This window comes from Kogia breviceps, chromosome 6 (assembly GCF_026419965.1).
Source record: "Kogia breviceps isolate mKogBre1 chromosome 6, mKogBre1 haplotype 1, whole genome shotgun sequence".
Lineage (NCBI taxonomy): Eukaryota > Metazoa > Chordata > Mammalia > Artiodactyla > Physeteridae > Kogia > Kogia breviceps.
In genome coordinates this window covers 72,679,406-72,696,037 of record NC_081315.1, presented here as the reverse complement: position 1 = coordinate 72,696,037, position 16,632 = coordinate 72,679,406, and the positions used below count along the sequence as shown (strand labels likewise).

Here is a 16,632-nt window from a genome sequence, read left to right as displayed (position 1 = left end):
TCTGTATTATCATCCTCTGTGCATTTTGAAAATTAATCACTCTTCTGAGGTAAATTATATGAAATTCTTGCTATTATATTCTAGTATGTTTTCTTGATGTCAAATATGCATCCATCATGTGAATTCTTAAATGTTATCCCTCTCATTTTATTCTAGAGGATATAAATAATGTCATTCATTTAACATTGTTTGGAAAGATAAATGCTAATCAGTGGTATCTTTTATTAAGTAAGGCCCATATGTCTGCTTGTAGAATATTATTGTCATGATGTGCCACGTGCATTTATCAGTTGAAAACTAAACAGATTGATACATGTGTGCTCTTAACAGAGGGAGATATCTCAGTTGGCATTTATTCCAGCACTCTGATACATTTCCATTTCTTCCTTTGCTCTCCTGCATTTTGCCTCCTCACTCACTAGTGTAAACTTATAGTGCCAAAACTCCTTCCCTCATAGTTTATGGTGTTCCTACCAGTGTCATGGAGAGAAAGTAATGAAAAATCCTGTCTTCTCCTGAAAATGGAAAGGGTAAAGTCATCATTCTATTTTTGTGTATTTTCAAGTGCATAATTTTCTAACCAATCCATCATATAATATATAATACTCCCCCATAAATGAGAACAATACATTCTGACTCATAAGTAAGGCTCAGTCTAATGTTTCTTTTAGCAGAAAAGAAAATGTGAGGCGAAAAGCTATTGCTTTTTATTTAGGAAAAGGAAGCATTGTGAATAGAATAATACCTTCTGGCCACTCTAAGAATAAACCATAGAATTGAAAGTGCCCTGTAGAGACTGTGCTAACTGAATTATTCGAATACATCCTTCAAAGAGCAGATCTAAAATACTGGCATGCATCATAAAGGTTGAGTGATATGTAATCCATTTTTCATTACACAATTACTCCTTGCATTTCTGCTCAAGTGGTGGCCTTATTTAAGCTCCTTGATCTCGCATCTCCAGCCCCACCCATTCTACATACTGATGTCAGGATATTTCGGTTCATTTTACATTTACCTTTAAGTCTCTGTTGGTTGGTTGTCCATCACCTTTGGAATAAAATATTAATCCTGACCATTATATTCAGGGCCCAACACAATCGAACTCTGATGTCACCTTCATCCCCTCCTTCCACCTCTTCTACCATCTAGCAACCCAGGACAACATGAAATTCTCTGAACATATGCATGACTGTACATTGGTGTCTTTTCAACCTATATCCTTTGCCGTGATTGCCTTTCTTCTACTCTTGTCTTGTTGACGAACTCCTATAAATCACAGCACTAATATCCCCACTCACTGAGTGCATTTATGATTCTCATTAGTAAAATTAACTCATGCCATTTCCCATGTTTCCTACATCTATTTTTGTAGTAACTTTCATATGAAATTATGATTATTTTATAACATTTGTTTTTTATCTGTGAAGTGACTATATTGGATAATCATTGAAGGGACTGTGCTCCCTGATCACAAGTTCAGTTTTATCTTGTAAGTTTAACAAGATTGAAATTAATTTGCCCATTGCCTTATAACAAACTGAGGATCATAGGATAGTGCTTGGCTGTTTATAGGTTTAGTTTATTTTATAATTTGAATTTAGTTGACTACTAAAGAGGACAGTATGCCAACAATAACTTTCACTTTATTTGTACATTTTGATAAAATAATGCATAATTATTTAAAAGAAGTAGGATAAACAAATTCCTTCACACAATTCCAATTTAAGATTGTGTACTATGATTAAAACACCAATTTTTTAATGTGAAAAGGTCCCCCCCACAGTTTTATTGAGATATAATTGACATACAGCACTGTTTAAGTTTAAGGTGTACAGCATAATGATGACTTACATACATCATGAAATCATTATCACAATAATTTTAGTGAACATCCATCATCTGATATAGATATAAAACTGAAGAAATAGAAAAAAAGTATTTTTCCTTGTGATGAAAACTCTTAGGATTTACTCTGTTAACAACTTTCATCAATAACATACAGCAGTGTTAATTATATTTATTATGTTCTACATTACATCCCCAGTACTTATTCACCTTATTTATCTTATACCTAGTTTGTACCTTTTGACTGCTTTCATCCAATTCTCCCTCCACCTTGCTCCCCACTCCTGATAACCACAAATTTGCTCTCTTTTTCTATGAGTTTATTTGTTTGTTTTGAAGTATAATTGACCTATAGAGTATGTTAGTTGCTGTTATACAACATAGTGATTCGATATTTCTATACACTTCAAAATGGTCACCGTGATAAATCTGGTTATGTCACCATACAAAGGTATTACAAAGTTATTGACTATATTTGCCATACTGTAAATTTCATACCCATGACTCATTTATTTTACAACTGGAAAGTTTGTACCTTTTAATGTTCCTCACTTATTTCTTTTCTCCCCCCCATGTCTCTCCCCTCTGACAACCACCCATTTGTTCTCTGTATCTATGACTCTTTCTGTTTTGTTATGTTTGTTTGTTTTGTCATTCAGAATCCACATATATATGAAACCATATAGTATTTGTCTTTCTCTGTCTGACTTATTTCACTTAACATAATACCTTCTGGGTCCATCCATGGTGTCCCCAATGGCAATATTTTATTCTTTTTTATGATTTATAGCTCAGTAATATTCCATTGTGTGTGTGTGTGTGTGTGTGTGTGTGTGTATCTTCTTAATCTATTTGTTTATTGATGGGCATGTCAATTGCTTCCATGTCTTGGCTATTGTAAACAGTGCTGCAGTGAACATAGGGGTGTATACATCTTTTCTGATTATTATTTTCATGTCTTTGGATAAATACCCAGGAGTGGAATTGCTGGATCATATGGTCATTCTGTTTTTATTTTTTTGAGGAATCTCCATACTGTTTTCCATAGCGGCTGTACCAGTTTACATTCTATCTAACAGTGCAGGAAGGTTCACCTTTTTCCACATCTTAGCCAACACTTATTATCTGTTGTCTTTTTGATAATAGTCATTCTGACAGGTGTGAGGTGGTATCTCTGTGTGGTTTTGATTTGCATGTCCCTGATGATTAGTGATGTTGAGCATCTTTTCATGTGCCTGTTGGCCATCTGTATGTCTTGTTTGGAAAAATGTCTATTAAAATCCTTTGCCCAGTTTTTAATTCAGTTGTTTTTTTGATGTTAAGTTGTATGAGTTCTTTGTATATTTTGGAGATTAACCCTTTATTGGATATAGTATTTTCAGATATTTTCTCCCATTCAGTAGGTGGTCTTTTTGTTTTGTTGGTGGTTTCTTTCACTGTGCTAAAACTTTTAAATTTGATGTAGTCCCATTTGCTTCTTTTTGGTTTTGTTTCCCTTTCCTGAGGAGACAAATCCAAAAAACTATTACTAAGACTGATGTCAAAGAACATTTTTTTTAACTCACAGAACTGATGCATGGACTGAGAGGCCTACAGTCGTGGCTATTTGAGGATTTCTCTCTGTATGTGGCTACCTTGTGCCTTCCTATGGCATGGCAGTCCCATAAGTCACATTTCATACAGGGCAGCTAGCTTTCCCCAGAGCAAGCATTCAGTGATAGGAAGTAGAAGCAGCAAGTCTATTAATGTCCATCCTACAAACTGGCACAAATATGGCACTTGTGCCATATTCTATAGGTCAAAAGAGAGTCCTCTCAGATTCAACAAGAGGAGACTCAGACCTTACCTCTCAATGGGAGGAGTGTCAAACAATTGCAGGCAACTTTATTCTGTCACACATATCAACATTATTCAGTGGCCTATTTAATGAATACCAATGTTTCATTACTTCTTGGCAGTTGATAACCTCTGTGGAATTTAGATACATTTGCCCTAGTTCCGCCACATTGAGATATTTTTTAAAACACAGTATTTGGATAATTTATAATCAATACAGAATTTTGGCCTATGAAAAAATAACCCCAGCCTTATTCCCCTTTGACCTGTGTTATTTGGTGTGCTGTTGTATGCACTGCCATTACCTAATAACCAAAAATCAGTCCAGAGGACAGGACATAGAGGAAGAAACCATTGTCCTTCAATAAAATACATGTCTCTAGACTTATAGTACGTGGAACAAGATTGTGAAGAGAATCATACATGTTTCTCTCAGCAGGGTGTAAAAATTAGAGGTCATTCAGGTTCCAGGGAAAAGAATTACCAGGGCAGAGTGGCTTCTTCTGAAACGTTAGCTAAAAATGGCAGTACAATTAAGGAAAGGGACTCCAAGCTTTGGGACTGTGACGTGGAGATATAGCCTTCTACTGCTATTAAACCATTCCCCTTAACCATCCCTTTATTTAGCTAATTGACTCCAGACCTTAGTGAGCAGGTACTTGAGCCAGTTAAGTGGCAATTTGAAACAAGGAAATTTTTAAATTAGTTTTTGAAGTGCAGTATCACAAATTTAGGCAAGCATTTCATATGATCTAGATAAATGGAGATGTCAGTTCTGTCAGATAACCTGCAAAGTATTAGTTATAAAGAAAATAAAAACTTGCCAGGAAGCATAGAGTCTCTCAAGAAATTGTGTATGAATGGTCAAGCTGTAAGGCTGTGTAGCTTGGTTTCATAGACTAAACACATCTTACAAGTGCTAATATAGTTAGATAATTATTCTAAACTTGAATCATTTCTTAACCAAGACATATTTTATGACATTTTCTCCTGAATTCCATTGTTTGTTTCATTTTTTATCCTATTGAAATCATACAATTGCAGTATGATGGTTGTAGAATCACAGCACAGCAATTAAAAATCAATTTCCAAGTAAATTAATTTATTCACTTGGATTTCTTAAACACCTTGAAGTGTATGCATATATAGAAATGAACACTTCTTAAAATTCCCTTTTATATCCCATCCATTTCCCTATATTCCACAGTTATTCCCTTATCCCTGCCTCCAAAACTCTCCATAAATGCCTCCCCAAGACCTATATCATGCACTTCTCATCTGTTTTACCTTTACTGTTTTCCATCTAGCTCTCTAGTTGAATTCTTCCTCATATTCCATTATGAAGAAAAGAACCAATCTGGCAATTGACAAGATTTTCCTTAGAGATTTCCAATCGCTCTTTCTCCTCAACATGGATTTATGAGTGGGATCTAAACTGAGAAGTGGGGAGGGGAGGTCAGTATTCAGAGACAGAGGAGAGAGAGTTATGGGAAAGGAAGAGAGGCAAGCATAGTGTGCCACTTCTCACTTCTGAGATTCAGCTCTATGACTGAACAAAACAAAATCTGTGTAGTTAGAAATAACTATCAAGGGAGGGAAGTAAACAAAATATATGTAGTTTGTTTAGAGAAGATCTTCTCAAATGGGACTCACTTCCACTCCTTATCTGGAGAGTTCTGAAGGTGTCAGGCTCACAGAAGCATGCCACACCAAAGAATGTATATCCTATTTCTTGGCATCTTGTCAAATATAGTATTTCTCCCAGATTTTTAATTTTTGATGAAAAATAGTATTTACTTTTGCATTAAAATAAGTCAGGGAGGATTCGTTAGTCTTGACCTTATTCTTTTAGCTTCTGCCATGATCTCATTTAGAAATGTGTAAAACATGTATAATAAACAAAATTCTGATGTTAACACATGGTCAAACCTCAAAGACAACCCAACAGCAGATTGTCTCTGGTTCTGATCTTTCCAGACTCAACATAACCAGGATCTTTCTCTTAAGAACATTATGGAAGACATTCACTAATAAAGCAATCTGGTCTGGGACACTAGCAGCTCAGGACAGCTAGGAAAGCTTGGTCATGGTGAGCAAACTATCTGATGCTGTTCTGCTTACCGTCCAGTTGGGGTACCATCCAGTTGTGGCCTGGTTCATGCACAGGCCTTTGAAAGGCAGGGGGCCTCCCTAAGGTACCGAAAGGTGGGCTCAGTGGAACACTACAGATAAGGGTACCCAAAACATGCCTGCACAGCTGAGGCTAACTTATACTACTCTTGAGCTCAGACATAGTAGGCTGAATTTTCTTATAGTTGTTCTGTCATTTACTATATACTATAAATACATAAGTATTTTATTGTTCAGTAAAACTTAAATTTGGCAAAAAGCCTTTTCATGAGCAATGAGATTGAAAAAAAGGAAAGTTCATGTTTAATGAGATTTTAGATACTAAATTTCTGTTTTTAAGTGAGTTGATAATAAGTACACAAAATATATGACTCTTTATCATCCACCATGAGAACATTAGTGATATCACTATGAAAACCAGAAGACATAGACTTGCAGAAGAATCATCAGCATCTACTTCAAAGGTTAGTAGTTATTTTAAGAGGGTGTACTGGAAGATAAGAAATTACACACATGGCTGCAGAGGGTACCTCTACATATAACATTGTGAAATAGATATTTTCCTTTAGAGTAAATGATTATTCATCTAGTTAGTTTTTCTTATTTTCAATCCCCATTTTTCTAGTGCATGTAGTTTGAGACATTGGCTGTTACATAAGGCCAGTTTTATATTGTTGCTATCAGATGCTTCAAGAAGAAAACAAGTTAAATAACTTCTCATGCTTTTTTTTTTTCCCTTTCAGCTCATGGAATCACATTACAACTTGAAAATTCATTCCTCAAAAGTAAAATGTCTGCTATTTTTGTGAATGTTATTTTGTATTAAGTTAAAAGGATTATATTTAAAATAAAGTTACTTGCAATAATATGAATTTAAATTGGGCAGGGCATAATGTCATAGTAAAAAATAAAAATTCTTGTTGAGAAATGTATGCAATGACTACATTTGCAAAATTGCCTGTGGTGTGTACATAATTCATAAATGCATCCAAACTGCAATTGACTTATAAACTGTAATTGTCAAACTTCACAAATATTGTTATAATGCATACGGACATACCTCGTTTTATTGTGTTTCACGTCATTGCATTTTGTAGAGGTTTGTGGCAAATTGGAGGTTTGTGGCAACTCTCTTTTGGGCAAGTCTAGTGGAGCCATTTTTCCAAGAGCATCTGATCACTTCATGTTACCAAATTACATTTTGGTAATTCTTAGAATATTTCAAAGTCTTCATTTTATTTTACTTGTTATGGTGATCTGGGATTAGTGATCTTTGATGTTACTTCTATGACTTGCTGAAGGCTCAGATGATGATTAGCATTTTTAGCAATAAAATATTTTTAAATTAAGGTATATACATTGTTTTTTAAAAATATATTGCTATCATACTTTTAACAGACTACAATATAGTGTAAACATAACTTTTATATGCACTGGGAAACCAAAAATTTTGTGCAACTTGATTTATTTCAATATTTGCTTTATTGCGGTGGTCTGGAACTGAACCCAGAATATCTCCAAGGTATGCCTGTATATAGTTGGCCGTCAGTATCTGCGGGTTCCACATCCACAGATTCAACTATACACAGACTGAAAATACTTGAAAAAAAATTCCAGAAAGTTCCAAAAAGCAAAACTTAAATTTGCAGTGCACCGGCAACTATTTAAATAGCATTTACATTGTTTTAGATATCATAAGTAATCTAGAGATGATTTAAAGTATATGGGAGAATGTGCGTAGGTTAGGCTATATATATATATACGATGGCATTTTATATAAGGAACTAGAGCATCCATGAATTTTGGTATTCTTTGGGGGTGGAGGGGTCCTTGGAACCAATTCCCCAGTACCAAGGTACTACTGTATATAACAATTTGATGAACCAAACTACCAAAACTCTTTGTGATAAAACCAGAATTGAGTACCAAAAAAAGAAAAAAAAAAGACTCAAACATAATAGCATATGTTTTTCTCTTTGGTTGCTCCTAAATAGGATTTTATGAATATTTAATTCTTTACAAATACATTTTGTAAATAAATTTCAGTGGTCTACAGAGCTACTCGATTTTTTATAAACAAAATTTACAAAATTTTGTTGCATTGTTTTTAAATCATTTAGAAATTTTAATTAAACAATTAAAAATTGTGCTAATAAAATTCAGGTTTTGAAGATTTTGTAGACTGCAGTTATTGAAAAAATGTTTGTGACACAAGGAAGGCATTTAAATTTACCTCTACAAAATCAAAGAATAACCTAAACAAGTTCAAGTGGATTTTAAATTTTGTATAATATTATTGCAGGAAGGGGAACCCCTTCCAGGGCCTGAGAGTGGGCTCTTGTCTAACACTCAGAAATGAATTGTTCAAGGAGACACACATGCTGACAAAGCAAGAGACTTTATTGGGAAGGGGCACCCGGTCGGAGAGCAGGACGGTAAGAGAACCCAGGAGATCGGCTCTGTCACATGGCTCGCTGTCTCAGGTTTTATGGTGATGGTATTAGTTTCCGGTTATCTCTGGCCAGTCTTTCTGACTCAGGGTCCTTCCTGGTTACACGCGCATCACTCCGTCAAGATAGATTCCAGCGAGAAGGATTCTGGGAGGTTGGTGGGACAAATGGACTGGCATCTCCTCTCTCCTTTTGACCTTTCCCGAATTCTTCTGGTTGGTGGTAGCTTGTTAGTTCTGCATTCCTTACCAGGACCTCATGCCGTGATTACTATGGTGCCTGGCCAGGGCTTGGCGGTTTCAGTCAGTGGTTCCCCTAACAAAATAAGATTTAATTTTGAAATTCTCTAATTGTTCCTTGGGATATTTTAACCCATGTGAAGAATCTTTTGATGGAGCTCCTATTACAACAGGATAAATTCACGTTCTTAGAGAAATAAAATGAACTTTAAAAGGCTTTCCAATTTGCAGCATCTAAATTTGGCAAAAGCTTCAAAAGGATCATAAATAATGGAAAATTTATTTTATAAAGCTTGTGTCCTACGAATGTTTGCTGAAGATTGTTACTTTGACTAGAGGCAGAAAGACAGTACTTGGGAAAATATTTGAACTGAAAAATTTACATAATTTAAGAAAAAATAGGAATGAGATTTTGTTTAGCATAATTTCTCTGAGTTTTTCTTAAAGTATTATCATCCACAGTGAAGAGGAAAGATGTCAAAATTTCCTGTATATCAACCATAAAATACATATTTGAGAAGACTATAGGAAATTTAAAAAATTTAAAAACAATAACACCGTATTAAAAATGTATTCTTCAGAAAAATATTAGTGACACTATTACAGGAGATAAAGGCTGAAACACTAATTAAAATGCATTATTATGTGCGAAGAATTATCATTCTGTTATTTTTAATGTTCATATTATAATGAAAACATTTTAAAGTTTTGCTTAAATATATCTGCTTTAATTTTTAGAAATAATTTTATTTTACAAAATGAATTTTGAATTGCCCTCTGTATAAACCCATCAATATAAAATCTCAAAAATTTATAATTTTAATTAATTTTATTACCCCCTTTCACGTTCAAGGGTCATCGTTTGGAAAACATTATATGGTTACCATAATTAACAACCTGGCATGTTTAGGAGAGGTCAGATACACTACAAGACTTGTAGCTCACTCTCTGGTTACAGGCAAAGTTCCCTTGCGGCCCAGGGGCATTAAGATGTAACAGAAAGAAAGAAATAGTGAGTTTGCCAAAAGATTGCTGTGATATGGAAGGAAAAGATTCCCACCGGAGAGACTATGCATTATGTAGAGGAACGGGATCACCTGTGCCAATGCTGTTTCCTTCACTATGGAGGGACATAAATGAGAACAACACGCCTAAAGCTTCTCCGTCTTTTTACTTCTTCCCGTGGAGCCGGCAATCAGCTATCTGATTGGTCAGTGTTGAAAGAGAAAGTCTGCGTGTGTGACCCACCCCTTCCTTTCCTCTTCGGGAGGAGCCGTCTCTAGAAAGTGCCTACTTTACTCCGCCCTGCGGCCGGCAGTAAAGTTGACAGGTGCGGAATTTGCCTGCGCGCCATCTTGCCGTTGGCTGCTGTATGTGCCGTAGTTGGTAAGTCTGTCTAATTCTGGAGTTTAGTATCAGCAAACCTGCCGTTATGAGCCAGAGTCTTAAACATCTTCGCTAGCATTTATAAGGAAATAGTTTGGTTTTCCTGCTAAGTTATTTCTTCTTCTTTTTTTTTTAAATTTCTCTCTGGGTAAAAGAGAGACGTTGCCCGCATGACCCTCCTCACAACCCAACATCTAGGATATAAAGTGGGGATAGAGAGAAAACGAAAAAAGAGGAATTCTGTGCTGTAGAGTGTTTATGGAGTAAAACTTTGGGCATGCTTATGACATGGCTGGAGTGGGAGGTGTTAAACTTGGACAGTTTTGGACTAGGCGCTGACCACATATTTTCAGCTGTAGTGGGTAGTTGCAGTTTGTGGCGATTTTGTTTACAAGAGAGTGGCTGGTTTTATATAAGCAAACACCGATTTCTGTAGAGGCAAGTCTGCAGGCTCTGGGCTGTAAGCAAAGGCAGGCAAGCTTTGATAGGCTCAGCAAGCAAAATCTGACCGGTACCGCTGAGATATCGTTATTAAGTGCATCCTAACCAAATAGTTGCTGCTGCTTGACCATAAATTCTGCATACCTGAGTTTTTCCAAGGAGCCATGTCTGAGACAAGGGTTTAATTATAGAGAGTCTTTTCATGTAGTGGCCTTTTTAGGTCTCAAAGTGTTTCTACTATATCCAGCGGTATCTGCAGGACGTGTTTAGTGCCAGGCTTAGGTTGGTGACAGAGAAAGTCTGCTGAAATTCTGCTTATCTTTTATATATATATTTTTAAAAGATTTATTTATTATTTATTTATTTAGGCTACGTTGGGTCTTAGTTGAGGCATGCGGGATCTTTCGCTGTGGTGCTTGGCCTATTCGTGCATGGGCTTCTCTCTGGTTGTGGAGTGTGGATTTTCTCTTTCTCTTAGTCGTGGCTCACTGGCTCCAGGGTGCGTGAGCTCTGTAGTTGTGGCTCTGGAGCTTAGTTGCCCTGTGGCATGTGGAATCTTAATTCCCTGACCAGGGATCAAACCCAAGTCTCCTGCATTGGAAGGTGGATTCTTTACCACTGGACCATTGGGGAAGTCCCCTATATATATATATATATATATATATATATATATATATATATATATATATATATATATATATATTTTAAACTAAATTTATTTATTATTTATTTTTGGCTGCATTGGGTCTTTGTTGCCGTGTGCAGCTTTCTCTAGTTGCAGTGAGCGGGGGCTACTCTTCATTGCGGTGCGCAGACTTCTCATTGCAGTGATTTCTCTTGTAGAGCTCGGACTGTAGGCATGCGGGCTTCAGTAGTTGTGGCACATGGGCTCAGTAGTTGTGGCGCGCAGGCTTAGTAGTTGTGGCACACGGGCTTAGTTGCTCTGTGGCATGTGGGATCTTCCTGGATCAGGGCTTGAACCCATGTCCCCTGCATTGGCAGGTGGATTCTTAACCACTGTGCCACCAGGGAATCCCCTCCCCCCCGTTTTATATTGTTTTGAGTCTCCTTCAGAGTCAAGAGAGGGAACGTTGGAGGAATCATGTGACTTGTTGGTAAGTTTTAAAGTTGCTCCTACCTCTTGATCTCAGGTGGCTCTAAATTTGATAATTTCATACAATCTGACCATGACTTTTCACTGCTGAGATTCAAACTGTGACTCTACCCATAGGAGGTTGATGGACATCAAAATTTTAAAAAAATGGGGACCCTTACTCTAAAGAGCATATAATTTCTTCTTAAATTCAGAATGAGAAACAACTAAATAAAATTATTGCAAAAGGCTAAGAAAGCAAGTCAAAAAGGCTTGTGCTTGGGGTGCTCTAGTTCTAATAATGGATTTTGCTTAGGAGTTTGTGATGTTAGAGTAATTTAAAATTTGTGCTTCAAGTTAATATAGAACAATGGAAGAGTGGAAATAAAAAGAAAAATAGGGTGGAGGAAAGTAAAACTTTTTTTAGAAGAAAACCTGAGAAATTAGGGAGTGAATTGACAAAGGTGACATAGGAAATGACCCTTTGAAGTTCCTGTAGACGTCTATAAGAGACAAGTGGAGATTCAAGAGGATCTAAATGCTGTACAACAGAGTATTGGAAAAGGGAGAGGTGTTTAATTGTTACTAGATTGAAATAGGGTCCCCAGGTCCCAAATTAATCAAAAAGAGAAAGAGGCAAGATCTCAAATGGTATGACTCCTTCAAAGAGAGTCAAGGAACAGGAAACCATTGAGAGGTCACAGATAAGAAATGATGTAAAATGCATTAGAACAGAATCTTAAACAGTGAGAAAACTAGGAAGATATGTAGAATACACCAAATATCATTAGGTGATTTTCAGCTAATATAGTTTTTGTAGGTTTGCAGGGAGGTATATAGTTTGTGTCTCAAAGGAACATGCCCAAGAATTAGGACTCAAGACAAGCCTCAGCAAGATAAGGCATACTGAAAGGAGCAAGGCAAAAACATGAGTTAAGTTGAAGCTTGAATGGGCTTGATATCATTCTGATGGGAGAAAAGTTTTTTTTGTGGAATTATTCATCTCAGGGAAGTGGAGGAAAAGAGTAAACAGTGGATACTTTCAGTAAACTCAGAATTTAGTGATTTCATCATTCATGGTAGAAATGATTCTGGAATTTAAGAAACAGAGGAAAAAATTAGGAAAATACTGATGTCTAGAAAAGATAAAAAGGAAGGCAAGTATTCATTTCCAGCAAACAGCAATAATCTTTTATATTTTGGAGAGGAGAACAAATTAATAAGCAGGGTAAGCTGTTAGAAACTCAACTTCCTAAACAGATTAAATGGTTAAAAAATTAAAACTTTCGGAAAGGTGTAGGAGAAGGAGAGAAGAAAATAAGAACTAGAGACATATTTCATTGCTGCAGAAAAATATGTAGCAGAAAAAAATGCTATTCAAGGTCTGAACAATTCAGTGATGAAAGACACTGCCTACAGGACCATATGGAAGGAGTATTAGTTCTCCATGGGCCCCTAGGGTCTCCGCTTCAGAAGCGTCAGTTGCAGCTTCAGTTCAAGAATCTGTTGAGAGTGATTTTCCAGCCGAAACAAATGGGATAAGAAAGAAGCCCTCCCTGAGAGGCAGGTTTCACCAGCTTAGCAATTCTATAACAAGAGGCAGTGGAAAGAGTCACTGTGGTGTAGGATTGAAAATATCTGCTTACTGGAGATAGTAGGGCTTGTTTAGAATCTCCACTTCCAGCAGTACCAGAGAGCCAGAAACTGGGACTTAAAGGAGGGAATGGAAATGAAGAGGTTTTTAAAATATGTCACAGAGGGAAAAATTGTACTTCAAATAAAATCTGGTGATCTTGAGTGCAAATTTTTAAACTTTTCTGGAAGGCAGGAATGTTTCAAATGTCATTCTTTCAGAGAGGCAATGGTATGCTAAGTGCATTTTGCTCCTGCTTCCCCCTTTTTGCTCTTACTTCTGTTCTATCCCCTGTAAGTTTTACTTATTTAAACATTTCTATAATACTTAGTAAACGCCCAATACTGTCCTATGTCCTTTGCACATGTTAACTCATTTATTTTATATATCAATCCTATGCAGTAAGAATTCCTATAATTCCTATTTTATAGATAGGTTCAAAGAGTTTAATTAATTTGTAAGTGGGACAGACCCAGGCAGTCTGGTTTGAATCAGACTAGTTAGGTAAACTCTTTAGTAGGTCCTATATTATGTGTGCCTCCTGTGTCATTTTTTAAATGCAAATGCATGCAAATATGAATATATATTCTTAATTTTTCCTTTTCTCTACAAAGGAAATCTAATTTTGTACACTGTTCTGTACCTTGTTTTTTTCTCTTAATTGCGAATTCTGGAAATATTTACATATTGATATGTACAGAGCTTCTCATTCTTTTTCATTGTATAAAATATTAATATAGCTGTAGTATTAATATTTTGTTATGTGAATGTATCATAGTTTATTTAAATATTCCCCTGTGGATGGACACTTGGGTGATTTCCACTCTTTTGCAATTAAAAATAGTAGTGTGATAATAAATAAGCTTATATACTTGTCATTTCTGGCAGGTATATCTATAGTATAAATTCTGAGAATTTGAATTGTTGGATCAAAAGATAAATGCATGTGTAGCATTGTTTATATATTGCCAAATTCCATAAGTCTTTTACCATTTTGCATTCTGCTTACAATATGCTTCATCATAGCCTCATTAACAGAGTGTTATGAAATGTTGAGATTTTTGCCAATCCGATAGGTGAAACCTGTTACTTCAATGTTGTTTTAATTTGTATTTATTATTTAATAATAAGATACGAATGAGTTAAATATCTTTCCATTTGTTTAAGAGTCATTTGAATTTCTTTTTCTGTGAACTGGCTGTCATTTGCCCTTTTTCTAGGGAACTTTTAGTGCTTTATTTCTGTTTGAAATCTAGCTGCTCTTTTTATATGAGAGAGATGGACCTTTTGCCTCTGATGTGAGTTTCAAATGTTTTCTCCCATGTCAATCATTTGTTGCTTATTTTTTTAATATAGTAAAATATATAAATATTTTCTTTTATGGGTTTTGAGTCACATTTAGAAATGTATTTCTCTAAGTTTATAAAGGAATTTGTCTGCTTTAGTACTTTCGTGGTTGCATTTTTTTCCTTTATACATTTAAATCTTTGATTCTTTTTGAGTTTATCAGTGGTCGTGGAGTGTGATGTAGATTCAACTTTATTTTCTTCCAGATGACTATCCTTTGGGCTCTTTAAAATGTGGCTAGTAAAAACCTGTCTTTGACATGATACAATTTATGAATCCTTGAAGGAACTATACCCATTTCAGATACTGAGAATACCTCTGACTGAGAGGAAGCAGAAAAAGAAATTCATCAACAGGAGTTTTGGACTTTTTCCGAACAGTCTGATTTTTAACATTTTCAAGCTACAGCTCACAAAGGCATGAGAATTTGACCATAGACATTAATTCCTTTGAACCTTAAAGTTTTTTGTATTTGAACTTTCAAGGTAATCTAATGTTTGGACTTTAATTTCTCCTTGGGAATTTAATAATTTAAAGAGGTTACTTTCAAATTTGGGATATGTCTATAATGTCAGAATTTTATTCTTAGAATTTAAGCCATTTGATATAATTGATATAATTGCAGGACCTCTGATAGAAAGGGTGAAAATTTGGAATAAGAAATAGAAGTGGGAATAAATTTTCAGCTCTAGATTTAGAATGACTACATATTTAATTTAGTTAATGTGGTTTTTGACCTGTTTTGGAGTATTCTGGGCTCGAAAATCTAAATTGCCAACAGTGGTTCCAGAAGGATACCCAGAATCATAGTTGGGGTGGGTGAGTCAGTGATGGGAGCAGGAAAGTCTTGATAGGCTGCTGATTCCTTTCTCTCAGGGGAAGCCACTCCCCTAGCTGAGCTGAAGCTTAATGATAAAGCTCAGTGGTTTAAGAGAACAGAATGCTAGAGAATATTGGTGTATGGGAGGGATTGTAGAGTGCTTCCTCCCTATCTCTAATGTTTCCTTTATGTGTAAGATCCATTGTCATAACATGTCTGGCCTTTCAACCTAACTTCTTCCTAAGTAGTTCAGGGAGTTATTTGATTGTGGAATTGAGAAGAAGAAACTGGGAGCACCTTTATCTCCCCTTGTTCTTGAGATTGAACTGTCCTCAGGAAGCTGCTCTGCTCTTCCATTTTACAAGGGTGGGTGAAGGACTGTCTCCATACCATATTACTGAGACTAAAAGGGAAACAGCATAATTTTGGATTCAGTGCTAGGAAACATGTTAATGGATAAACCACACTCTGTCCCATCTGCTTTAATCAGACACAAAGGTAATATTTGGATCTCCCAATAAGCCAACTAATTTGTATTTCTTAATTCTTCAAAAATTGAGTAGGAGTGCCAATTATTGACCTTCCTCACCTCCAACTCCATCAAGGTGGGAAGCCCATGATAAGGACAATGGGGTGACTGAACTGAAATTTCAGATGCTATATTGTGTCTCATAACTGAGGTGGGAATCAAGTCAGCAAGGACATCACCATTCAGTACACTCAATACATGCTCAGTAGCAATCTATGTTTAATAGCTGTGTGGAGGGAATATATGCAAGTTATAGCTCCACAAGATATCTCCAGAAAAATGAGCAAGGATCATATGCATACCACCCTTGATGCCTTAATTTTACATATACCTTTTCTGACACCAAAGTGTGAAATTACAGGAAAGTCTAAATTTAAAAACCAAAATTGAAGTTTTGTGTTAGGCTAAGTTTTTAGAAGCAGAAATAATGAGACGTAGAAATAAAGTAAGTTATATGTTATACACCTGAGTGTTTAGAACTGCCAAGACTGTAAAGTCACATCATGTTGAGTTTTGGGTTTTTAATATCATCTTTATTAATTTTATTCTGAATGAGCCCTTGGATATTTTGTATCAGTGACAGATTTTTATTAATAATAAAAGCACCATCCCCACCTCTGCCCTTTGCCTTATATTTCTGGTGACACCATGAGAGCCAAGTCAGTTGTTCCACTCAAGTAGCCAATCTGTAGGCAAAGAACATATTTTTTCTCCACTTATTAAGTGATAAAGAGGTAGCTATCTTCCTCCCCTCCTGAAAGAGTCTCCTTGGAAACATGATGGACCTGATTCATAATTATAATACTTTTGTATGTAAATAAAGTCTCCCCAGAAGCCAGATAGCCTTGGGTATCTCAGACTGAGAGACGTCTCTAAGTCC

At 35.9% G+C, this 16,632-nt stretch overlaps 1 protein-coding gene across 1 annotated transcript in view; it reads left to right on the top strand.

Moving 5' to 3' along the window:
- GABRA4 (gamma-aminobutyric acid type A receptor subunit alpha4) overlaps positions 1–7,741 on the top strand; it is an 84,895-nt gene extending 77,154 nt beyond the window's left edge. Inside the window, exon 9 of the mRNA XM_067036043.1 lies at positions 6,558–7,741. Within this exon, the coding sequence (XP_066892144.1) occupies positions 6,558–6,623 (66 nt within the window). The 3' untranslated portion in view covers positions 6,624–7,741. The remainder of the gene's footprint in view (positions 1–6,557) is intronic.
- Positions 7,742–16,632: the final 8,891 nt, after the last annotated feature.